Raw genomic sequence first — 25,823 nt, forward strand, 5'->3', positions numbered from 1 at the left:
AAGTAGTCTTATGTGATGTTACTAAGATGCACCTGTGTGCTTAATGATTGGTGCTGTTCATAAGATCTGTGAGGCAACGGTGGGGTTTTTTTAAGATCTATTACGAATATTTAAGGAAGTGTTTCCGTAAGCATGCACGTCGTGTTGAAGCCGGTATAATTAAATGTAATGTCTACTAACTGTCACTAGAGGCTGCTCTTAATACACTGTGGAGAAATAAAAATGGGGGAAACTACGGCACGTTTTCTATCTCCCTTAAAGGAGATTTTTTTCTTCTTTCTTTTACGAGAGGAAAAAAAGTTCCTCATCATGATGCATCTGTATGGTTATCCTATTTATTTCCATTGCTAAACCATTTTCTTAACCGTAAAATCATTCTAGCTATTACAGTCTTGTGAGATTAGGCAATACACAGAAAAACCACATTTCCCAGACTACCAATATTCACTTTTTCTTAGTGCACACAGAAAATAGATGAAAAATTTTGAGTTGCATTTTGAGAATTATTTGAGCAATAGCTCCTGATTATAGTTGGAAATTTATGTTTTACTTTTACATATGGTTTTGCAGTAACATACTTCCCATAGTAAAAACTTAATGATACTTCACTAATAGGTTTTCTGATGCTTGATGCTTTCTGTCCTTAATCTTCCCCATGTGAGTTGTCTTTGATAGGTTTCATTCATCTCCTACGTCAGGAGTCCTAGCTAAAATAATACAAATCACTTCAATATTTTGCAAAGAACTCTTCTGTATTTTGTGCGTAACTGTTAACATCTAAACCAGGTGAGTTTAAATAAACAAAACACAGGCTGTTTGTGTCACTAGGACATGCGTGTCAACTGGCTTTGGCAACTGAACTTCCTGTCTGTTCCCCTGTCCTGCACATTGTTTCCATGTCCATTTGGACAGCCCAGAAGGTACACCAAAAATGTCTTTTTCCTGAGTAAACCCACCCACCCATTAGATCAGAATGAGCAGTTTATTTTGGCCAAATGAGGTGTTCTCCAGTCTTCCAAATTGCAAAGATGGCCAAATATTTCTTGCCCTGCTCCGTTCTTTTCTAGCTAGCCGTGCCTCTGCGGACATGAGTAGGGGATGTGGGGAGTGGTCTGGCCGAGGTGCATAGCAGAGCAGAAGGCTCTGTATCAGCGTGTTAGCGTAGCATCATACTTGCATGAATAACATCCTTCGTCCTAGCCCTGACTTTTTGGACTGAGCCGCTCTAGAGCCAGCTAAGACATGCTGTTCGGTGACGTACCTGATTTTCCCCTCCCTCAATCCCCTCGGCTGTGTTGTTTCAATGCTAGTTACACCTTGTTGGCTCTGCTGGCTGTTCTGTTTTTGTAATAGCGGTGATTGACTCAGTGTTCATTAAAACCAGTCCCTGCTTGCATCAGCTTTTCTTAAATTGCACAATTGTGTGCTTCTGTTTTGTGGCTAGGGTGATACCTGAGGGTGTAGTTTGCTCTGGTTCACCTCCCAGTTTGCACTGGTTCGCTTTTGTGTCTGGAGCTTGTCTTTCCTCTGCTGCAGTCTGGCTGGGGAGTGCAGAAGCCTGTGTGTGAAGCCAACAGTTCTGTTATTTTGGGGCATTCGCTGGGGTAGCACATTTTTGTTTGTTTGTTTTTCTCCTGCGCTAGGGAGGAGGGGAGTGAGTCTGTGCAGCTTGAATGAAGCTTTGTTTTCTGCTGAGGAATTGAAAAGCTGAAATCTTGTCTTGCCTGACACCAAAATGTTCCCTTTCACAGAATTAAGCCTTTTGGTTTGGGGTCCTTGAGGTGGTAAAAGAAGGGCTGCATTTACAAGAGCACTGGAGGAGAGGAATGTCCCTTACATGCAGTGGTTGGAGACCTTGTGCAGGAGGTGTAAGACTTAGGGCCTATTAATACAGATCTGAGTTTATTAGCAGCCTCTGTTGAAGACATCCATTTTTACTTAAAGTAATAATAAAATATAAGGGTCTGGCAGTCCTGTGTTCTCAGGTGCCCATGTGAAGCATCAAACTAGAAACTTACTGATTTGCTTTTGATCCTGGCTATTATTTAAGTACCACAGGAGAATTTGGAAGACCAGGCCCAGTGTAGTTGTGCAGAAGAGTTCATATGCATTTCTGTGGAGGAGGAGGCGGCAGAACTGAGCCTTGATCTACTTCCTTTCTTTGCAAGTGCTCCAGCCCAAGAAACAGGGGGGACAATGACTTTTCATCAGTGATTTTGTAACTTCAGGTCCACAGTGCTTTCACCAGCTGAAGTTGCTTTACAAAGCTGGGTGGGCCATAATTTCAGTTTGCTGAAAGTGACTATTTGCTAAAATAAATGAATCAAATCAGTTTTTGGCTGCCCACCAGACACCTGGAAAATCTGCTTCTTAGACTACCACAGCAACTGTTTTGGCTTATAAGAACTTGACCTATGTCTTAACATCTTTTTTGCCATAACCTTGTGCAACTTTTGCTCTGGCTAATAGCTATGTTAACTACCCTCCAGACAGCATCCTGCAGTTGTTTGGTTTCAGGCTCCCTTTTTGTGAAAGACAGAAAAAATACCCCTGAGTTGCAGAGCTGCTACAAGTATGAGCTCTGTAGCTCTGTGGTGTGCAGTTCCTGGTCAGAAGGCTTCATTGCTGACCTGTGGTGGGTGAATGCATTTGACAGCAGGCAATACAGAACAGGAACTCTGGAATGGCAGAACTTCACGATCTGTTCTTGGCTTTGCACTCCTTGGAAGAAACCATTTCAGTGACCAGTCTCTTGTTCACTGCAAACAATTTAAAAAATTCAAAAGTGCTGGAAAGGATATTTAGTGGTCACCTGGACATCACATCCATCTCCAAATGAAAACTAACATTGATGGTTTAGGCTAGGGTGAAGGTTATATGGTGGTTAACACATATAACTGCAACAATTACTTCAAGTTAACTTTTGATTCTTACTAAGAATAATGACTCTGGACACCCAGTCTTTCTTTTGAAGTTAGGCTCCAGTCCTCTCTCATGCCTGCATCTCTTCCTTTCCCTAACTGCCTGATACTTGAGAACATCTGTACATATTGTTTCAGCATCATTAAACCACCAGCAAGCAGGTGCCAGCTTGATAGCAGTCTCTGGACATCAATTTGTGAAGAGAGGGTTGATACAGAATCGTTTTCTGTGGCGGGGGGTTACTGTAACAACTAGTGAGTGCTACTTAAGAACGGTGTCTCTCAGATACTATGGCATGGTTATATTTTTCAGGATCTGCTCTTCTCTCAGAACTCTTTAGAATATATGCTGGGAAGCCAGAAACTCTCACATTTATCTGAATCAAACACATTTCAGATGCTTTTATAAATAGATTTGTGTTTTTTTCTGAAGTGCATCTTGGAAAAGTTCAGGTATCTGGACAGCCATATGAACCATTGTAGTACCTGTGAGCTGAAGAACATTTCCTTAGTCTCAGATAGCTGTATCTTTCTGTACCAGTTTTCCACGTACCGGCATACATTCAGCTGCCATAGATTGTGGCATATTAAGTTGTAATGTATCCAGGTCAGCTGGTTTCTGCCTAAACACTTGGCAAAGCAAACACAACCTTGTTCAACTAACTTTCATAACTGGATACATATAACACAAAGTGAAGTTTTAATCTGGCAGTATGGTATTGCTGCTGCTAGCAACAGGATAAAGTCCTATCCTTCTGACCCTGTTTAACTAATCTCTCCTGTGTCCATCACAAGCTAGCTTTTCCCCTCTCACCACGAGTCCCAAAAGCTGCTGGAAGACTTTGTCACCCAAAATGATGGTAGCCAAGAAATGGCACTGGTCATTGTGGGAAGACTGCAGGATACTTCCCACTCATGTCCTATTTCAACAGTGAGAGTTACCATATGTATATGATTTTTTTTTTAATGTCTGCATACTTTGTAGTGATTTTAACTGCTGTTTTAGAAACTGATTCAGTTGGAAAGTTGTAGACACCTTGGTATTTGCATTGGTGCTATTCATTTTTTGTTCTGTGCAGTAATACAATGTTTTCAGTTGTTTTTTTACCTGAATCATCAAGATAAAGCGTTTTTATGTGCCTATCAGGCTTACAGCCTCCTGGGGCACACGGGCTCAGGCTCTATAGGACGCACAGCTGTGGCTGATATAAGGATTTGCAGAGCTAGTGTAAGGCAACACTGCAACAGTCACAAGTGGCCCCTCTTTACTGAGCTCAAAGTGTTCGTCTACCTCACTGTGTGCAATAGCTTTTGCTGTAGTATAATAGGAACAGCAGAGCCTCAAAAAGCTGTGTGGATCTAAGGGGCCAGCTGGTTCTGCACTCCCTCACTTGGCTTTATCAGTGGAAATTCCTTCCTCGCTGATCGAATGACCGAGGGAAAATTATCTCTTTTTAAAACAGTTCACATTTCTTTGGATTCAGTTTCAAATTGGCATTCTTAAGCTTATCACAGACCATTTGTAAATGCACTAGTTCCTGACCAAAAGATTTAGCATGTACCAGATTTGTTATCCGTCTAGGACAAACAGTCTGAAAGAGGCACATGCCATACAGTACATTCTCCATGAGCCATTTAAAGGTAGCAAGAGCACTGCATAATCTAGAGAACATTATTTTAAATTGACAGAATCTTTACCCTACCATAAAAGCAGCCTTCTTCTAGGGCTTTTGGATTTACTTCCATGGTCACCTACCCACTTAAGATCAGCGTAGAAATCCATCTAAACTTTCTGTAACATCAGAAGTATCCAAGCACTAGTCAGATGTCTTTCCGATCCAGTGTGGCTCAGGCACAAAAGCTGCATGTGGTCCCATCTTCCTGAACAGAGCAAGAATCAAATGACAGGTGGCAATTGCTTGGTTCACTATTTAAGTCCCCTTCTCTCCTCTGTTCACTCAGGGTCATGAGGCCAGTCGTTGTTCAGGTTTGTTCTTGGCTTCTTGCTTGTTTTTTTTGCCTCAGTCGTGTTTTTCTGTTGTCTCTCTCTGATCGATCTAAAATTTTTTTCCACTACAGCAGTACACAATGCTACCAGTATGTGTCTTGTCTTGAACAGTGGTATGTCTGTGGTTTGGATGAAGGCTGCTTTTGCTATAGCTTCCCAGCACCACAGAAAATTTTCATTGCTTGTTATGTTTTCCTTGATGAAAGTCTATTACTGTAGCCAACAACATTGGGCAGCCTGATCCCACTCAGTGGTAGTAGGGGCTACATGTAAGAAAGGATATAAAATTCTTAAAGGAGCTACTTAGTCTTGTACCATTCCCGTAGTACTCGTACTTTTCTTTCTACAGCAAATTGTGGTAGAAGCATATGAATAGAGAACCAGTGCTTTCTGTGAAATTTTATTGAATCTTCTCTGAAAGGGAAAACAACTGAGCTATGTGCTGAACATCTTCATATTGGTTTTGCATTGTTGCACATCATGTCCAGCTCTAGTTAAAACCCTTCAATTAAAACACACAGCACTGGCAGTGCACAGAAGATTTTTTTGAGCTGATCATACTATTGTATAGTCACAGTGATACAACATGCTGCTAGTATTACAGTGAGATGTTACCAAACCAGTTTGTGACCCTTGAAACCAAGAGAGTTGTTTGGCTCCTGCTTCTTCAATTCACTCATCAAAACTGTAAAATCATGAAGGCAAGTTGGCATATGTCCTACTGAGCAGGCAGCTACCCAAGGACAGCCTGCTCCCTGTGTACTGAGCGTAGTTTGGGTGTGGGCAACTGCTTCACTTTCACTGTCCTCTGTGTGTGAATCTGAGGAAGAGGAAAAACTAGAAGAAATTGCCTGGCCCTTTGCCACCTCTTTACCTTAAAGAGCAGCTGGCATCTGTAGCAAGCTGTAACCACTGTTAGTCAAAATCCTGTCATGTTTTGTTTGCAGGAGGCAAATGACTGACATTTTCCTTTGACAAGACAACTAACTCGGTCACCAGATTTGTCTGGGCTTGTTACAGCTCTTTGGGTATCTAGGGAGAGACCCAAAACAGTATCAGCCTTGAATCTCCTGGGGGAGTGGGATAATGTGTTTCCATCTGGAGCTGTATAAGCTTCTCTGGAGCCCTCTGTGCTGTACCAAGGCCCAGAGCAGGCAGAGCCTGTACCCCAGGGTTTCTGTACATTACAGCCATCTCCTCAACATCTCTAGCTTTCCCTTTGAATAGCATTGCAGGATGAAAAGTAAAGAAATGCTTTTTCATGCTTCTGTTCTCCCATCCGACAGCAGAATTTCCTGACAGCTATGCCTAACTCTCCCAGGGCTACCTACTGTGAAGTGCTCTGTGGTCCTGCTCCCAGGGCATCCGGACAGGGACTGCCTCTAGCTGGTTCCCTTCTGCTCTGCCTTTCCACTCAGGAGACCAGCAAGAAGGCAAGGAAGATGGGGCTGCTGCTCGTGTCTGCTGCCCATACTGTGTCAGGACACAGCATATGGAAGCTTGGATGCTCCAAGGCACTCTAGCTCCCAGCTTGGGAGGGGCAGGCACTGCTTTCTCCAGCATCACAGAGGCAGGGGGACTGGGGACTGAGAGTTGTTTCTTTGCTGCCTGTACTTCTTCAGTAGACTGAATTGCAGCAGTGGGACTCATCTGTCCCCTCTGCCTGAATTTGCCTTTTTTTTTTTTAAAATAATTTTCTCAGAGAAAATAATAGATTTTTCCCCCTCAAAAGTCACTGAAGCTATATGCATAGCATAGCTGGGCTAAGTAACAGCTGCTTTTCTGTATGCCAGGCAGTTTTACCACCTTATTAAAAAGACACTGAGATTTCCAGGTAAATTTTAAATTTTATTTTTTCCCTAAGATAGGAAACAGTACCATACATCTTATTTGCAGTAATGGCTGCCACAAGTTCTTTTGAGAAGATTTAGTAATAAGACAAAAATAACCAAGACAACCCCTACCTCAAGGTACAGAATCCCAGCTAATTACATTGAAAAAGAAGATGATAATATTGATCCCTTGTGTACTGGTAGTTGAACTTCAGAAATCAATGCAGAGAGAAGCTTTACTGGCCTTTCTGTAGTATTAGAATGCAAAGCTGAACCCCGAATGTAGAATTTTTACAGCTATAAATATAGGGGATGATTTTCAGACAATGTTGAAATTACTGCTTAATTCCCTTTCCTTCAGGAGAAAGCTCCTATGAGGTGCACTTGGAAAGGAATCCCTGAGTGTACTAGGTATACTTCTGTGTGAACCAAGAAGTAGCTTTTCAGCAGTGAGACCAGCCTGATTAGTGAGGATCCCAGTTCTGTCATCACTTCTGCCTTGAGTAGCTTTAAACATTTGTCCTGTTTGTTCAGGCAAATTCATCTCTCAAAATATAAAGCTATTCCTGCTCAGCAGCTACACAAACATTGCCTGGCAGTGGTCTCCTGAGTTTTGTAGAAAAAATATTAGGCCTTGGTCCTTTAAGGTACCTAGGTGAGAAATCCACATTGCTAAATATCTCTGAGGATCTGAGTGCCCAGCATGAGTGCCTGGTATTTTTAACAAAGACTTTAAGGGCCTGACTGTGCTTCTAGCCACAACTGTATTTCCTTCTTGTTTACTTTTAGCCATTCAATGTTGTTCTTCACCTGCTCAACTGACTGACTCCTGGGCAATTCTCCTGCCCCAGCATTAGGATATTTCTCAAAGAAATTTTGCATCTGGAAAAGAGAGAGAAAAGGAATTGACTTGACGCAAATAACACTGCTATTGGGCAAGTGGCTTTTTATAGGGACCTGGTCAAGGGCAGTTTTGGCTGGGAAAGATATTTAAGCTCAGGCTAGTATCCCAGAGACTGGGATAGTTTTACAATAACTCATGCTGCTTTACACATTTAGAGGATAAAAAGCCAAGTTTCCTAGCCAGTATATTGTTAAATAGATTGACTTAAAACCAAGAGAAAAGCTGTCACCGTACCTGCCATAGCTGGAGCTCAGTGTTGAAGGTTTGGGTAATAGTTACTATTCGGCCAAGGTTTCTGTCATTGATAGTGAATCTAGAGAAACAATTTAATAAGTTATGTTTGATGCAAAACTGTTAAAAAAAGAAAAGGCACAAACAGTTATTGGAAGCTTAAACTTCTAACTCCACTACAATAAAACAGAGGCACTCAGATTTCGGTGGTTTTGGAAATACTTGAAAAATAGTACTCCTATACAATATCTGTGGTGTTTTCAAGTATGTTTACTAATGGAGCGACCTATTCTGGGGGATTTTTTTTTTTTAATTAATGACTTATTGTCTCGTGATGGTAATTAGGTATATTGCTGCTCAGCAAAACAAATGCTGTCCGGTTCACAGTTCTAGGCTTGCAGGTGTACTTTGTTTCTGTGCCCTCACCACACTTTGTTTCTGTGCTTAGAAAGAAGGAAGGAAAGAGAAGTCGCTCAAATAGGGAGGAGCAAAGCTAAAACGTTTGCTCTTACTTCCACTGCTTGTCTGTACATCTGCTGCTTGCTTTTACCAGTAGAAGGAATTTTAAAATATTCTATACACTGTCTTGTTATGAAATGGATAGAAAGAATGGAGACATGACTGACTAATTTCCATGCAGTAATCAGATGTCTATGGCCTTGATACAACTTTCTGTACTTTTTAATCACCATTTATTGCTAGTGATCATTTAGGGAAAGAATGGTTTTCAAGTTAACAGCAAAGTACTTTTTCACAGCAGATGGATATAATTGTGTTGAATATGCTTTCAGTTTTCATTATGCAAAGGCCAGTGATTATAGCTGTATAGTGAAAATATAGAAAAGCATGGCATATAATGAGATATACAGATGGATGTAGACCTAACGTTTCCACTGAGTTCAGTAGCATACCTGTCAACCAAGTACTGCCAGTTAAGTCGTATCCAGTCCCAGGCCATCGTTTTTCCATAGGTGTTATGTGAGATGTATCTCAGGACTGTAAACACATCTTGGCTTTTGATGAGGCTGGTGTTGTAAATGTATTTCAGATACCTAAGGGAAATGCCATAAAAATCAATGAGAGCCTTTCATAAAGACCGTGGAAAGCAACATGAAAGTTAACACTTTCTGTGTAGACTTAACTTACGATAATGAGAAATAATGCAATGCTAATGTCTGTATTTCTCAAGTATTTGCCACCAGTCAACAGCTCATTGACAAACAGGATTATTATTTTTGTCTACATCATTTTAAAGGTGAAGTACACTGATCTAAAATGTAAGCATCCATTGATAACTGTGTTAAGAGATAATTGTGTTGAAAGAAACCTGAAGTTAGGGATCTCTTTAGAAAGTAAGTAGGGTTTATAGCTCAAAGTTTCTTGAAAATAGCCAACCCCCATGATTTTTCCTATATTTTAATCAAGTAGTGAAAAGAAGATTGGATCAGTCAGTAGTCCAGCCTGTTTGTGTAGCCAATTGCCAAAAAAGTAGTAGTCCAGGCTACAAGATCTTATGGTGACCATAAGTACACACATAGCTGGCTTGCTCACACTGACATCTGTGATGTTTGTTTGAAACTCTTATCCACACAAAATTAAAATACATTTGGGCATAGCATGCCTGCAAGTGCTGCGGTTATAGTTCCAGTTGCAGCACAGGTGGTTTTGACTGACAGAGTGGAGGGATCCCTCAGCATGCACATTTGCAGAGGGAGATGAGTAGCATGGTCATGGCTTCACAGCGTCAGCTGCAGAAGAACACCCTTAAGCTCTTGTGTGCTGGGATTAAGGACTGTCTCTTTTTTTTCCTACATGTAAGGGACAATTTCCTCAACCTGTTTGCTCTTTTATCCTTCCTTGTTATTTTAATAGTAAATTAGAGACAAGTTCTCCCTGCTTTAGGGGCTATTTTTATTTTCTTCAAGTACAGGTTCATCTAGCTAATTAATTAATGTCTTGATCATGTCAGCGATTACTGAATGGCTTTAGACTATGGCTGTTGTGGTCAGAAGAATTTAGGAATACAGCTGCCTCCTACCACTATTCTAATTACTTTGACTCATATGTTTACTTTTCCTGAGCCTACTATACATCCTTGCTTCATCTTGTTTACACTTGGAACTTTTCCAGGCAGAGACTGCTCCATCTTATCTTGTTCCATTGAATCCTGGGCTTCACCAAAAGAAGCAAGGCCAGCAGGTTGAGAGAGGTGATTCTCCCCTTCTACTTGGCTCTCGTGAGACCCCATCTGGAGTGCTGTGTTCACCTCTGGGGTCCCCAAAATAGGCAGGACAATGGACCTGTTGCAGGGAGTCCAGAGGAGGGCTATGGAGGTGAGAAGAGGGCGGCAGCACCTCACCTATGAAGACAGGCTGAGAGAGCTGGAGCTGTTCAGCCTGGAGAAGAGAAGGCTCCAGGGGGACCTTATAGCAGCCTTTCAATAGTTAGAGGGTGTTTATAAGAAAGATGGGGACAGACTTTTTAGTAGGGCCTGTAGTGAAAGGACAAAGGTAATGGTTTTAAACTAAAAGAGGGTAGATTCAGATCAGGTATTAGGAAGAAATTCTTCACTGTGAGGGTGGTGAGGCGCTGGCACAGGCTGCTCAGAGCAGCTGTGGATGCCCCATCCCTGGCAGTGTTCAGGGCCAGGCTGGATGGGGCTCTGAGCAACGTGCTCTAGTGGATGGTGTCCCTGCCAATTGCAGGGGGGTTGGATCTAGATGATCTTTAAGGTCCCTTCCTACCCAAACTGTTCTATGATTTTATGATTCTATGATCTTATGATATTTAGATAAGGCTCCAACAAAGTGGTGAAAGGCCCTAGTTTTTTTTTAGATGTTTGTCTGCATCTTTGCTACATGATACAACTACATGCAAAATTATCAGATAAGTTTAAAGAAGCTGGTGTGTCTATGCAGAGCAGTATTTTGGGGAGAAGCTTGCCCAGTCTGACAGCTGGACCAGCCTGGGGCAATATCCAGACTCCTCGTCACCACCATGGCGGCATGGATACATAATTTCTGGTTCTAGCTCAAGTGCCTCTGCACAGCACTTCAGGGAGCATTGTGACTTCACATGGATGTCTTCATAGGACTGATAGTGACAATTGCTTAAAGTTGTTTGCCTAATCTTGGCTACTTAGAAGGTAGACATCTAATTTAAGCAAGCTCCCTCTGTAGCCAATGGGAAGTGACTGTCAACACCCAAAAGCAACCCTTAAGTCGCTTTCCTGGTCTGGGGTAAACAGTGCTCTGGCGGTCCTACCTCCCTTCACTGATTATAGTGGAAACATAGATGGCTAATTTTCTCCTAATGCTTAACTATTAGGCAGCTAAAAGTACAGAGGGTGAAGGCAGTGTTGGAAGAGCTGAAGGCTGTTGATTGTGTGCAGAAACTACCATGTGTCCAATATCTTTCCACTAAAGGAGCAAGTCTTTTTTCTACTATAGTACACTGTCAGAGGAGGGGTGTTAGATAACTGATCTTGCAAATGTGTTGCATTCCTCATGGTGTAATCTGACAAAAATGACAGCACAGGAGAGAGGAGAGGCGAATGACCAAACAGTGACCAGTTGCTTCTGTAGGGAAAGAAAAACATTTGTGTATTTAAATTACCTGTCCAAAAGGGTGATGTTCTTCACTGATGCCAGGCCATACAGCAGCTTTTCTTTTTCTTGTGCTAGTGAAGTTTCTTGGTATTTCTGGAACATGTAATTCCATGATGACTCATCGCCTGAGTTCTGCATCCCATAGCGATATACTAGGAGTCGGAGATTTGCAGGAATTCTAAAGTAAAGAAACGGTACTTGAATATTCTTTCCCCTTTCTTGCTTGAGATCTGTGACCAAGTCACATGCTGTGTTCTTCACCAGCCACAAAAGCTGTGAGCACTCACGTTTGTCCTTGTAGCCATTGCTTGAATAGTTGAGAAGCATTATTCAAAGATTCTGTGTCATCCATACTGCAGGCAAAGTCTAGAACAGATGCACGAAGAAGCCTTTAAAAGAGAGAGATAAATTTTCCTACTGCTTACCATTCTTTGAATCCATCAATAATCTGAGAAGGAAAAAAAAGAAAAGATCGTTCAACCTCTCCAAATGGCCTCCTGTATCATTCCACTGCAGTTGATTCACAGTGGGTTTTACCAGTTGGCGAAAATATTCCTGAGAGAGAAAAGGAGGGTTGGTTACTTGTGTAGATTTCTTTAAAGAATAATATATTTGTATTCATATTTTGTTTTCCTTCATTTTTCCCAGAACTAGCACCTCTTCAACAAAAAGTAACACAAACACACACAAGCACAATCTTTCCAGATCACCACAGCAGGCCAAGGCTGAATGCCTGCAATACCGATATGCAGCTATGACAAAGGTAACCTGCTTCTCTCCAGCCTTATCTGTGTACTCAAATGAAGGTTGGGATGCAGCAAGGACACACTGCCACAACTGTTTTCCTGAGATAATACTGAGTTCATGACGCACTTATTTTGGTGACCATTAAATCATGTTCAGCACGTTAAGTCACCTAACAAACCTGCTTACTGTCACATTGAGCTATAGCCATCCGTTATGCTGAGGACAGGTGTCAGAGATTGTGCTGCCCTATATATACTTTACTGGATGCAGGACAGCCTTGACTAAAAAAAGTCTGTACTGTGACTTATGGTGATGGATTATAAGAATAATTAGGCATAATTTCTTTCCTCCAAGTGAATAGTCCTGAATTGAGAATCCAGGTGATCCTCAGAACAGTACTAAGAAGTTTTCAGCACTTTTTAAACAGTACAGTAACAAAAAGTAAATACTGATAGCTCAGCAACATTGAAAAATCACTTGTAACATGATATTATTACTGTTACAGATCCAGTGGTACCATGCAGGAATATTTTTTTTCTTCATCACCTGAAACCGGGGATAGAGATTTGTATCATCTTCAAGCATGTTTGCGACGTAAGTTACAGACGATATAACTCTATGCCAAGGTAAATAGTCTGTTTCATTTGTTAGGTATCTTGTGAGCTCCAGGGGAACAGAATAATTCACAAGTCTAGGTCTGTGAAAGGAGAAACATAACTTTTGTTATTTTAATGAATTTGAAGAACTGAAGATATTAGAACACTATTTATTTTAGAAGGTCTGAAATAATAAATCCTGGGAGGGGGAAAATAGTCTGGAATGTAATTTGGGAGATGTTTTCCAAAGAGACCACTGAGGACCACTGTTGATCAACGCCTAACCACAGGAGCTCTCACTGCTGTGAGGAGGCTGCTCACATTGTGCAGCAGCCCAGTGTGCCCAGAAGCGGGTAGTCGTCAACTGACTACATTAACCCCTGTCACACAAGAACAAATTGCTAGCTCTGGAGACATCCTGAAAGGCTAAGGAGATTCAGACTTACAGGCTGTCACAGAAGGTCGCCTAAAGTTTTATCTCTGACAGCATGGCTGGGTACAAGAACTAGAAGTTTCCAGGCAAGTTTCTAAACGAGATAGCTGAGATGGTAACTTCCTAATGCCATGCTATGCATTGTAGGCATGCCTCTGATTTTCTGGACACCCAATTTCTTCTGGAGTGCTTCTATTATTGTTACTTACATGTCAAAATTTCCCCTTTCTAAGACATGTGCAATTAAAGCCCTCTTTTTTTCTGCCACTGAAGGGGGGCATTTCTCTTTACTGCATTGGCACTGCAAGTTGCCAATGCCTACTTGAATTTGCCCCTTTTGAAGGACAACATAAGCAAATAAAATCCTGTAACAAATTCAGAAATTTTCTTTCAACCACCTAACTTAATTCTAATTAATAGGCAATGGGAAGTGAAGAGCTTGTGTTGAAATCTCTGCAGGGAATGAGTTTACCTAGCTAAAGAAAAGGCATCATCCAAAATCCCTGCACGGTCAGCAGCTGAAAAATCCTGTGTGAAAAGAGGAAAAGAGTGATCAAGAATATATAGAGTATTTGCAGAAAAAATAGCCTCTACAGACCTCTGTAAGAGACCTACCAGACAGTTAATGTTATAACACTCACTGTGTGGTTGCTGACCAGAAGAGTGCTTAACCTGGCCCAGTTTTGACTATCATAATTCACCCGGTAAAATCCAATGTGGCCTGGATTAACGTTCACAAAAGTATTAGGAGGTGATGCTATTCCAATTCCTGAAAAACAAACAGTGATCAGTTTGTGCGTCTTCTATGACACAGAACTCAATGGAGATTGCTTGACTCTAAAAGTAGTATTTGGTTTTAATGAACATAAAAATAAGATCCAAACCTTAATTTTATTTTTTTAAATAGTTGTGAGTAAAGATGAGTTATTGTAGACTTTAATGAGTGTCAGCAGTTGTCTTAGACTAATGAATTGTGGTAATTACTTGGGCTAGATAGTTTGTTAGCTTTAAAATGGAGATCATTGTGAAAATTAGTGTCATTGTAAAAAGCAAAAAATCCTAAAGAATGAGTTCTTGCAAATATCTTTTAAAAAGGTTTTCACCCTCATGTTTACTATTAGTTTTAAAGTTCTTGTATTTTATTCTCCATTAGTTTCATTTTTCAGTTTATTTCAACCAATTTTTTAAGGATTTCCTTCCCTGTACTCTTCCCTGATTCAACTTTTTTAGCTATACATAAAGGAATTACAAAATAGCCTGAGACTTTACTCTAGCACTCATAATGAAGGATTTTCCCATTTAAAATGAATCTTTGAAAAATGTTCCTATCTCAGAAGTTTGTCCTGGTCCAGTTGGTGCTGCTAGTTATGAAAGTTTTTCTATTGCCTATTGAAAGCAGTTTTCTTAAGTTTGTGGATTGAGAGTGGCTGGAGTTAAAAGCACTTTTCTTTTTGGATGACTCATACAGACAAGGTATTTCAAAAGGCATTTCCCCCCCCTACAGTTGCTGTTTGCCCTACTAGCTAAGATTTTTACTGGTGTAAAAGTAAGCACCTGATCATGCCTCTGCAAGTCAAGTTAACAGCCCGTTGCAGCCCACTGTAATGTCATGTGGAAGTTAGAGAAGGAAAATTTCTTTATGTTAATCTCTGACTTTCATCATGACTTCATTGTAGCCTACAACTTCCTCAAGGGGGGCAGCAGAGGGGGAGGTGCTGATATCCTCTCTTTGGCGACCAGCCATATGACATGACATGAAGAAATGGAATGAAGCTGCATCAGGGGAAGTTCAGATTGGACATTAAGAAAAGGTTCTTCACTGAAAGGGTGGCAAATCACTGGAACAGGCTCCCCACAGCACCAAGCCATGGACTTGATGATCCTTATGGATCCCTTCCGACTCAAGATATTCTAATACTCTATGACTCTATGACACAGGCTTTTTTGTTTGCTTTTGCATAGATACTAAAGGCAACCAGGTAAAAAAAAAGCAAAATAACAAGACAAATTACATTTTAAATAGGTAACATTCAAACAAGTACAAGAACAGAAGAGCTGATTGTAATATTTCTGAAATTCCAGTGACAGAATGTAAAAACTCAAAAAATCAGTAATTTTTCTTTCTCCCCCCACCCCATTTTTAGCCACTAGAGTTGTAGAATAAGAAATTCAGATTTGACTGCATAATAGAACAATCATCAAAAATACCCTTGTAGGTATTTCCTCAGTCCTGAAATCAGCATTAGAAAATGTCTGTAATCATTTATAGATCTTTTTCTTTAACTGAATTCAGATTGCCAGTTTAGCATGCCACAGATGTATTCATCAGTCTCTCGCTTCACCTCTTAGACTAGACAAAGAGTATATCTAAGTCCCATTGATTTTAGTACACCATAATTAAAAGTATGCTTAGATCCTTCCTTGAATAGGACTGGATTTAAATACATGCTTAAGCACTTTACTGAATTGAGCCTAAACTGACATAATGTGTGTACAGGGGAAATAATCAGCTTACTGCAGAAATGACTACTAACTTCAGCCCAACAAGCTGTGTGCTGGTTCCCGGATTTGAAAACAGAAGAGTATGAAAGTTAATTCTGTATTTTATTTCTTGTTAAGGACATTGAAAAGCTTTATCCATTCATTATTCTTAGAAGAGAAGGGGAAATTTACCTGCAGAATCTGATGTGTTGTAGAAAGTATAATTTATTGAACTCCCAAGTCTCCATTTCACTGGTATATTCCATTTGTAGCTGAAATTATTTAAAGGGAAAGAGAAACAAATGACATTTGAAACCAAATGCTAAAGGTAAAACTCCAGTGTATCTTTTTATTTGTTTTAATGCTTACATCTTGTTTTATGAAGCCAACTGTGTACTTAGGTACATACACATTTACTAAATATCCCTTGTAACAAAGCACTGCATTTTACCAGTAGCTGTTGTTTATGCTGTAAAGATGTTTCTGTGTTAGGATACTCTATTCAGGCAACAAAATGTCAGATATTGGTGTGGTATGATTGGGACAGTTATATTCCCTGAAAAGCAAAATAAAAAACATGAAGTGCCTGAGTGTGTTCGTGTTCTACAGATAAAGAATAGCAGTAGCTTGTCTTAATACTTTGTATTTATCAATAGTTCTCAAAAGGCATCTTGTGGACTGAACAAGGGAGTGGAGTAGGATTTTTTCCAGTGTTTGATGTTGATGTATTAGTCAAGTTAATAAGGCACTGTGTTAATTACGTGCCTAAAGTTAAGTCTGAAATTTGCACAATTTATCTAGTTCATTTTTTTTTTTTTTCTCTCCTGAAAATCAATGGAACTTAGGGCCATGTCCTTCTGAATGCTCTCAGTCACCTCTTGGTGACTCCATACGCTGGAAAGGGTAACATTTACCCATAATCAGAGAGAGGTCATGTGAATGAACTTTCATTGTGCTATACTGTGTAGCTTATTACTACCGCTCTGGAAAATGCAGCCCTGCTAAGCAGTATCTTCATGTCATGTCAGATAATAATCTAACAGTGTACAAAACAATTAATTTAGTAAAAGTTGATCATGTGTGGATGGTTGGTGTCAGTGTTAATGTTGATGTGTCTAGGGCTTTGTGCAGACACCAGTTAATCTTTGCAACGCTGACTTGAATTAAGTGGTGAAGTATTATGAAACCTGTTTTACAGATGGTAAAACTGAAAGAGCTTAAGCAACCACTGCCATACAGTCAGTAGGACCTCTTGCCTTTTCCAGCCTGTTTTCATTCTCCAAGACAACCCTAATTCCTCTATGATAAAGCACTGGGAGCCAAATGTGTCCTTACCTCTTGCTCTTCAATTTCATAAACACCTTCAGGGGTTAGGTGCAGGCTCCTCGCTCTGGGGCATGCCCAGGACAAAGCTGAGATGTTTGGCCTGGAAGGGAGCCACAGCACAGCCTGACCAAGATCGTAACCAGGCAGTCAGGGAAGTAGGATGGAAGAGCATGCCATGAATGTACCTGCATAGGGCTGCTAAAATTATTAAGCCTTTTTGAGCAATTAACTGCTGTTCATGTTAGTATATTACAGTCCATCCCAGGGAGATTTTTCTTCCATCTTAAACCCCCTGGTGACAAACGCTACAGGAAAACCTGAGTTGTCTTTACCACCCTGAATTAAGTGAATTGTCATTAACTTCCAAAACATATCAAAATGAAGGCTATGATCTCTCTGATGCCTCTGGGAAGAAAGATCAGCTATTGTTTTGCATCTTCTGAACAAAAATATCTTAAAAGATTTATACGCTTCTAGATTTTACTAGTTCTTTTACGGAGCTTACTGCCATGGAGTTTAGAGAGGTTATTGTTTAGCCAGAAGCTCCAGTATTGTGTTACCCCAAGAGAAAGCACATAAAAGATTTTTTTTTAAACCCTGGTTTTGTAAATGCATTTAATGAAGGGGATTCTATTTAGTTTTCGTTATATGTTCCTGGGATTACATACATAAGTACTTTTCCTGAGCATAAGATACAATAACTGTCCTGTTGACTGTGCGTATTGAGGATGTGTTCCTGACATGCTATGCTGTAGCTATATATTTGTACAGCAGCTCTATTAAGAGCACAAGTTTTTGAATTTCTATTTCTTTTGAGTGCCATCATGCAGGAGAGGACCTCTCAAGACAGACAAGCTTGAAACAAGCAGGCAGCTCAGGAGACTATCTCTGCAGGATTCAGAGAGTAAAGCATACAGAAGGCCCAGAGTTTTCAATGCTTAAATCAAAACTCCACACCTGGACATGAAATAGGCCTCTCCCATCTAGGGCAGGATCTCTTCAGGAGCTTCCTTATCCCCATTTGTAAAGGTGGAAAGAGGAGGTATTGATTTTCAGTGGATTGACTTTTAGTCAAGGGAGTAAGTCTGTTTCCGGATAGATAATATCAGCATTATCGTATATATTAATGCATTTTATTTTGAAGTAATTTATAAAACCTACATTTCAGAAAAAAAATTCCCCTTTTACTTTGAGAATAGCAGGGGCAGCACACAGCTCAGCTTCTTGACAGGTTAAGGTAGGAACAGTGCTGGGATTTCTACTCAAGAAACGGCAATGTACTTTAAGTCTTGAAGTCAAACAAAAGTAGGATTCCTGAGGCTGCTACCCTAGAGCATAGTGCAGTGAGTCAAAATTTGTAACACAAAGAAGTATTTTTGCCTGAATACTTTGTAACACCAGCCTTCATATGGCACGATGTTGTAGTTTGCAGCTAAAGCTGCTTCAAAAGCCTGCACACTCCTCTGCTTATGTTGGGAGAAATACAGTGTTGCAAATAAACAGGTAACTACCTCATCCCAAGTCTTTTGATACCTCTCCAAAACTGCCAATACTGTGGGCCTTCTCATTGCTCAAGTTTTTTCCTTTTAATCAAAAAGAAATAAACTGGCCACAGCTGTTTCTTCATTTTCTCCTTTTTTTTTTTTTTTTTTCTTCTTTTCTTCTCTTTGTATTAAAATACCTAGTAGAAGTAATGGAAAAGTGCATTTGGGTAGATTTAGTTCTGGTTCACACAGGAAATTTTACTGGTTTAGTTGATTGGGCTAGTTCAAGGACTGAAACCTTCCTAATATGGGTTAATTTGAATCTCTTTCACTGAAATGTTAGCAAAGTTGCATTGCCTCAAAATTGGAACTGGCTAAATATAACACAATGCAAGCTCTGAACAGTTAGTCAGCTGGTTAATGCCATAGTGCAGCCGAGCCGTTTTACTGTGCAGGTCTAACAACCCACTGGGTAGGGTTCATTTCCCATCAGGTTAGGCATCTGTTAATTAACAAATATGTTCCTATACAGTATCCCATCTGTCCTGAATAGAATCATAGAATGATTTGTGTTGGAAAGGACCTTAAAGATCATCTAGATCCAACCCCCCTGCCATGGGCAGGGTCACCTTCCACTAGAGCACGTTGCTCAGAGCCCCATCCAGCCTGGCCCTGAACACTGCCAGGGATGGGGCATCCACAGCTGCTCTGGGCAACTTGTTCCAGCACCTCACTACTCTCACAGTAAAGAATTTCTTCCTAATACCTAATCTGAATCTACCTTCTTTTAGTTTGAAACCATTATGCTTTGTCCTTTCACTGCAGGCCCTACTAAAAAGTCCTTCTTCAGCTTTCTTGTAGGCCCCCTTTTAGGTACTGAAAGGCTGCTATAAGGTCCCCCCGGAGCCTTCTCTTCTCCAGGCTGAACAGCTCCAGCTCTCTCAGCCTGTCTTCATAGGAGAGGTGCTGCAGCCCTCTTCTCACCTGTATGGCCCTCCTCTGGACTCGCTGCAACAGGTCCATTGTCCTGCCTATATCGGAGACCCCAGAGGTGAACACAGTACTCCAGGTGGGGTCTCATGAGAAGGGGAGAATCACCTCCTTCAACCTGCTGACCATAATTCTTTTGATGCAGCCCAGGGTACATGTGGCTTTCTGGGCTGCAAACGCACATTGCCAGGTCATGCTGAGCTTCTCATTAACCAACACCCCCAAGTCCTTCTCCACAGGGCTGCTCTCAATCCCTTCATCCCCCAGCCGGTATCTGTATCTGTGCTTGGGACTGCACCGACCCACGTGCAGGACCTTGCACTTGGTGTTGTTGAACTGCATGGGGTTCACACGGGCCCACCTCTCAAGCCTGTCAAGGTCCCTCAGGATGGCATCCCTTCTCTCCAGTGTGTCAACTGCACCACACAGCTTGGTGTTGTCAGCAACCGTGCTGAGGGTGCACTGAATCCCACTGTCCATGTCGCTGAGAAAGATATTAAACAGCACTAGTCCCAAAACCGACCCCTGAGGAACACACTTGTCACTGGTTGCCACTCGTACATTGAGGTGTTGACCACAACTCTAAGTGCAACCACCCAGCCAATTCCTTATGCACCAAGTGGTCTATCCATCAAATCCATATCTCTCCAGTTTAGACAGAAGCATGTCATGTAGGACAGCGTCAAATACTTTGCACAAGTCCAGGTAGATATTAATTTCTCTTCCCTTATTCATCAGTGCTGTAACCGTGTCATAGAAGGCCACCAGATTTGTCAGACATGATTTTCCCTTAGTAAAGCCATGTTGGCTGTCACCAATGACCTCCTTGTTTCCCATGTGCATTAGCACATGCTCCATGGCCTTGCCAGGCACAGAGGCGAGTCTAAGTGGCCTGTAGTTCCCCAGGTCTTCTTTTTTCCCTTTTTAAAAATGGGGGTTATGTTTCCCTTTTTCCAGCCAGTGGGAACTTCACCGGCCTGCCATGATGGCAAATATGACGGATAGTGGCTTAACCACTTCATCTGCCAGTTTTGTCAGGATCTGTGGGTGCATCTTGTCAGGTCCCATAGACTTGTGCACCTTCAGGTTCCTTAGAAGATCTTGATCCTGATCTTCTCCTGCAGTGGGCAGTTCTTCATTCTCCCAGTCCCTGCCTTTACCTTTTTCGACTTGGGTGATGTGGGTGGAGCACTTTCTGGTAGAGACTGAGGCAAAAAATTGTTGAGTTACCTCAGTCTTCTCCATGTCCCAGGTAACCCATGCCAGTTTCCTTTCGGAGTAGGCTCACATTTTCCCTAGTCTTCCTTTTGTCACCAACGTACCTATAGAAGCTTTTCTTGTTGTCCTTGGTGTCCCTGGCCAGATTTCATTCTATCAAGGCTTTAGGTTTCCTAACCTGATCCCTGGCTGCTTGGACAGTTTCTCTGTATTCCTTCTGGGCTACCTGTCCTTCCTTCCACCCTCTGTAGGCTGCCTTTTTGTGTCTGAGTTTGTCCAGGAGCTCCTTGTTCATCCATGCAGGCCTCCTGGCATTTTTGCCTGACTTCCTCTGTGTTGGGACGCATCGCTCCTGAGCTTGGAGGAGGTGGCCCTCGAATATTAACCAGCTTTCTTGGGTCCTTCTTCTCTCCAGGGTTTTATCCCATGGTACTCTACCAAGCAGATCCCTGAAGAGGCCAAAGTCAGCTCTCCTGAAGCCCGAGGTAGCGATCTTGCTGTGCACCCTCCTTTTGCCCTAAGGATCTTGAACCCCACCATTTCATGGTCACTGCAGCCAAGGCTGCCTTGAGCTTCACTTTCCCCATGAGCCCCTCCTTGTTGGTGAGAACAAGGTCCAGCACAGTGCCTCTCCTCCTTGGCTCCTCTATCACTTGGAGAAGGAAGCTACCATCAATGCATTCCAGGAACCTCCTGCATTGCTTATACCCTGCTGTGTGGTCCCTCCAACAGGTATCGGGGTAGTTGAAGTCCCCCCCTGAGGACCAGGGCTTGAGAATATGAGGTGGCTCCCTACTTGTTCCTCCTGCTCAGGTGGCCTGCAGCAGACCCCAACTATACTGTCACCTGTCCTTGCCCTCCCTTTGATCCTGACCCATAAGTTCTCAGTTGGCTCCTCATCCATCCCCAGGTGGAGCTCCATGCACTCCAGCTGGTCATTGACATAGAGGGTGACACCCCCTCCTTGTCTCCCCTGCCTGTCCTTCCCCAAGAGCCTGCATCCTTCCATTCCAACACTCCAGTCACAGGAGCCATCTCATCGTGTCTCTGTGATGCCAATAAGATCATAGCTCTGCAAGTGTATGCACATCTCTAACTCCTCTTGTTTATTCCCCATGCTACAGGCATTTGAATAGAGGTATTGAAGTTGGGCCCCTCGATTAAGCTTACTTACTGGCTGGAATTCCTCTGTTCTGCTCTTCAGGTGCTCTCCTGCTGAGCTTTCCAGGCTCTAAGCATCTACTGCTGGCACTGGCATCAAAGATGTAGAAGTGGGATGGATTGAAGAATAGGGTACATGAACGCCTGCAGCTGGCTCTCTGGCCACATAAACCCCAAGATCGCTAATTTTGACTAGATAACTGTCTTTTAGATGGGTAGAATTAAGCAATACTATCCTGAGTTAAATAGGCAAAACCCCCCATTTGTACATTTCTAGCAATTTCACAGTAATTCATGTTTTTAAGACATGTAGAGAAGACCCTGTATTGTATGTGAAGACCCTGTGATGTATTATAGATTCTATACAATATAGGAAAAGGAATAAACTATTGTGATATAAAGTACCTGGATGATAGTCTCTGATTTCTGGAGAGACGATTTTGTGTCAGTTTTCCTTAGTCTGGCAGACTGTAATCTGCCGTTGTTCAACAGATGACTTGCAGTCATCTGAGGTGTCTGTGTGTGGAAGTAAGATTTTCTGAGAGACCCTGTCCAATTTTCCTTTGCTGTGTCTGAGAAAGAAACCCTGAGACAAAAGGCTGATCCTGCCCTAAATTTGAAATACTTGTATCTAACTTTCTGCTGTTTTCTTTTTAAAAACAAATGCTAAGAGTAAGCTTAGCAAGAATGGGTATTACACTGCCTATGTGTGTACTGGCTGAAGAGAGTATCTGTACAGTTTTTTTACCTGTTTTGGATAGACATTTATAGTAAGAACTTACCCAAGACCAGAAGGAGGATGAGAAACATTTGCATTGGGATCCAAGAGAAAACGTTTCTGTGTGAATACTGAATTACTTCCCATCTCCAAAACAGGATAGCCCATTTGCCTGGTCCATGTGTCCATGACTTCCTTCACAGGTTTATTACTTGCCTATGAATGATGGGAGAAGGTTACATTGAAAAAGTAAATTCAGTCCAAAGAGGGAAGAAAAATAAATCTCTGATATTCATAGAACTGTAGAATCATTTAGGTTGGAAAAGACCTTTGAGATCATCAAGTCCAACTGTTAATCCAGGACTGTCAAGAGAGGTGGGGGTAGGTCTCTTCTCCCAGATAACAAGCAACAGGACAGCCTCAAATTGTGCCAGGGGAGGTTTAGATTGGATATTAAGAAAAATGTCTTCACTGAAAGGTTGGCCAAGCATTGTAACAGGCTATTCAGGGAGGTGGTGGAATCACCATCCCTGGAGGTATTTATATGGAGAAGTGCCGGGTCCTGCACTTGGGTCACACCAACCCCACACAGCGCTACAGGCTTGGGGCAGAGCGGCTGGAAACTGCCTGGGGGAAAAGGCCCTGGGGGTGCTGGCTGACAGCCGGCTGAACATGAGCCAGCAGTGTGCCCAGGTGGCCAAGGAGGCCAATAGCATCCTGGCTTGTATCCAAAACAGGGTGGCCAGCATATATAGAGAAAGAAGAGCAGAAAGGAGCAGAGGAAAAAGCAGGATCAGTACAAAAAATACACAATTAAATCTTTATGGTGCCTGTCATTGAAAGAACCAATGAGCTGGAAACTTGAACATGGACAGAGGAAATATGTGTGCAGAGACTGGGCAGTAACATGGACAACTAAGGAATCTTTGAGGTCCCTTGCATGCTCTAAGATCTTTCTTTTTTTTTTCTGAGGAAATAACCAAACAGCACAGAAAGGACATAAAGAGGCTTTTCAAAGCCAGAAGTATCTTTGCAGTATGCCCTGTTTAGGTGTGAAGAAGGAGACAGTATTAACCACCAGAAACTACACTGATGTAAAATTTGAACCATTCTGTGGACCGTGAACTTCTGTCCTAGAGACGGAGAGAGCTGCTGCTGCCTCCCCAGGATGCCACCTGTTAGGGAAGGGGGCTAGGGTCACTGTTTCCTTCTTCAGGTGAGGCAGATGAGGTGAAGATGCAGAGCACCAGAGAGAGAGAGAAAGAAGCAGTCTTGCAGAGCAGGAAGAAGATGGGAACTTGAAAGGAGACACAAAAGTGCAACTAGGGTTGTGTGAGTGTCCACAGTGGTGGAAGGGAAGGAAGTATCTTCAGGAGAAGAACCTGGTAGTATGCAGGTGGCCTTTGTGGGGGTAATGAGACGGATGGAAAGAAACAGCCGAGCCTCAAGCAAAAGGCAAGGTCAGAAAATGGTTGACAGAGAATGGCCCAGCTGGGACTCAGAAGCTAGAGACAGAGATAAGCACCAAAATTACTTGGGAATGGATGCTGTTGGGAGCTTTCAAAAAGCTGAATCTGGTTAGAGGTAAGGGAGAGTATGGGATGCATGTGTGGTGGATGAGGTGTGTTCTCACCCATTAAATGAGCTTGAGTTGTGAGGGGAATGTTTCAGTAACAAGCTATTTGTTAGCAGGGCCTCCTTTCTTATCTTTTATGCCACTCCCACAGTCTCATGCCAAAAAGTGAGGAAATAATATATATTTGCTAGAAATAAGATGTGTTGGAATATACTGGGAGGCTGCCTAGCTTGTGATCTCTCATTGACAGAAAACCTACAGATTATAAAAAGTTTGGGAAACTGAAATCAGTGGGTGAGGTATGAAACATCTGTTAGCAAGGGTTTATGTTGCTGCAAAACATACCGCTTCCAGAGCTTCCCAAAATTGTTGTGTCTTGGCATTCTGGAAATGGTGTTTCTTCAAATATGCCTAGAGAAAGGTAGAAGACTGTGAAAATACTACCAGGTCTTTCCTTCTTTGCCTATGAAAACAATCCACGTATTCAGTTGTACAGAGATACAGGGAGTATAGATGTCGTACAGAGTATCTATCCATGGGCAGTAGTGTTGTGAGTAGGAGGTTAAATGGTTCAATATTAAGCTGATGAAGTTTTTTTTGGGTTTCCAGTGCAACCCATAACACTAAAAGTCAGCATTTCCCACTGTGATTTGTTACTACAAAATAGATCTGTACTTGAAGAGTTCTTTGTATTTTGCTTGAATGGACATCAGCATACCCTGGTGCAAATTTCTATCTAATGTAAAAGGTTGTTTAGAAGGAGGAAGCAATTTCAGGAGATTTCACTAGCTGCGTGGACTCACAGTGGAAGCAGGAAAGTCTGGTCACCTCTAAGTTGTGATCAAAATTAGTATTACAAGGAATAATGGTATTCAGCTAGGTGTTTCCACCTCCTAAACACTATTCCTGTCCTGTGCCTTCCCTGGTTGCTTAGCGAGTGCTTTCCTAACCTGTTACCTGGATCCTGGTGATGTTTAGTCAGTAGATGGTGCTGTTTGTTTCGCTGTTAGCCACAGCTACCTGTAATGTTCTTGAAGACTGAGTAGGGGGGAAGTATTAGTCCCTTGTGGACAAGGTATTTTCCCATCTTGTGGAACTGTCCTGATTGAATATATGAAAGAAAAAATAAAGGAAAATACGACTGACTTGTAGCAGCCCATAAACGTGCTCTCCAGGATGAAGGGAGGTAAGAATGAATGCGGTAAACCTGCTCTGTAACACTTCAGAGACAGCAAATGTTGGTTCAGAGGAAAGAGCAGATAACCTTCCTCTTTCTGGGAGGGCTCCTTTCTCCCATTTTTTCTTTCCATAATTTTGTAGCATCAGGTTTTTTCCTCCATGAGAAAGGACTATGAACTGTGCAATATCTCCCCTTTCTGCTCCCTGTTACCTTGTCTCTCTAGGACTGAGTGCGCCTGCATCAGGGTGTGGATGAGCTTATAGCTGTAACTGTCCCTTCATAGCAGGCTTTAGTGGGTTGGAGGATCATGGCTATACGAAGCTGCAGACATACTTTACAGCTGAATGAGGAGATCCTATATTACAACAGGATACACTGAAGTGGAGGAGGTTTCTCCACTAAAACGTAT

At 41.9% G+C, this 25,823-nt stretch overlaps 1 protein-coding gene across 1 annotated transcript in view; it reads right to left on the reverse strand.

Moving 5' to 3' along the window:
* Window positions 1-25,823, reverse strand: part of ENPEP (glutamyl aminopeptidase) — a 94,560-nt gene that overhangs the window by 22,101 nt on the left and 46,636 nt on the right. The window contains exons 9-20 of the mRNA XM_080400888.1: window positions 24,580-24,645; window positions 22,723-22,874; window positions 15,954-16,033; window positions 13,922-14,049; window positions 13,753-13,808; window positions 12,798-12,948; window positions 11,986-12,059; window positions 11,792-11,893; window positions 11,512-11,682; window positions 8,808-8,948; window positions 7,900-7,978; window positions 1-7,643 (exon numbers count right to left, since the gene is read on the reverse strand). The exon at window positions 1-7,643 is cut by the window's left edge and continues 22,101 nt beyond it. Coding sequence (XP_080257014.1) covers window positions 7,494-7,643; window positions 7,900-7,978; window positions 8,808-8,948; window positions 11,512-11,682; window positions 11,792-11,893; window positions 11,986-12,059; window positions 12,798-12,948; window positions 13,753-13,808; window positions 13,922-14,049; window positions 15,954-16,033; window positions 22,723-22,874; window positions 24,580-24,645 — 1,350 coding nt within the window. The 3' untranslated portion in view covers window positions 1-7,493. The remainder of the gene's footprint in view (window positions 7,644-7,899; window positions 7,979-8,807; window positions 8,949-11,511; window positions 11,683-11,791; window positions 11,894-11,985; window positions 12,060-12,797; window positions 12,949-13,752; window positions 13,809-13,921; window positions 14,050-15,953; window positions 16,034-22,722; window positions 22,875-24,579; window positions 24,646-25,823) is intronic.

Source organism: Falco punctatus (genome assembly GCF_963210335.1).
Source record: "Falco punctatus genome assembly, chromosome: 1".
NCBI classification, from domain to species: domain Eukaryota; kingdom Metazoa; phylum Chordata; class Aves; order Falconiformes; family Falconidae; genus Falco; species Falco punctatus.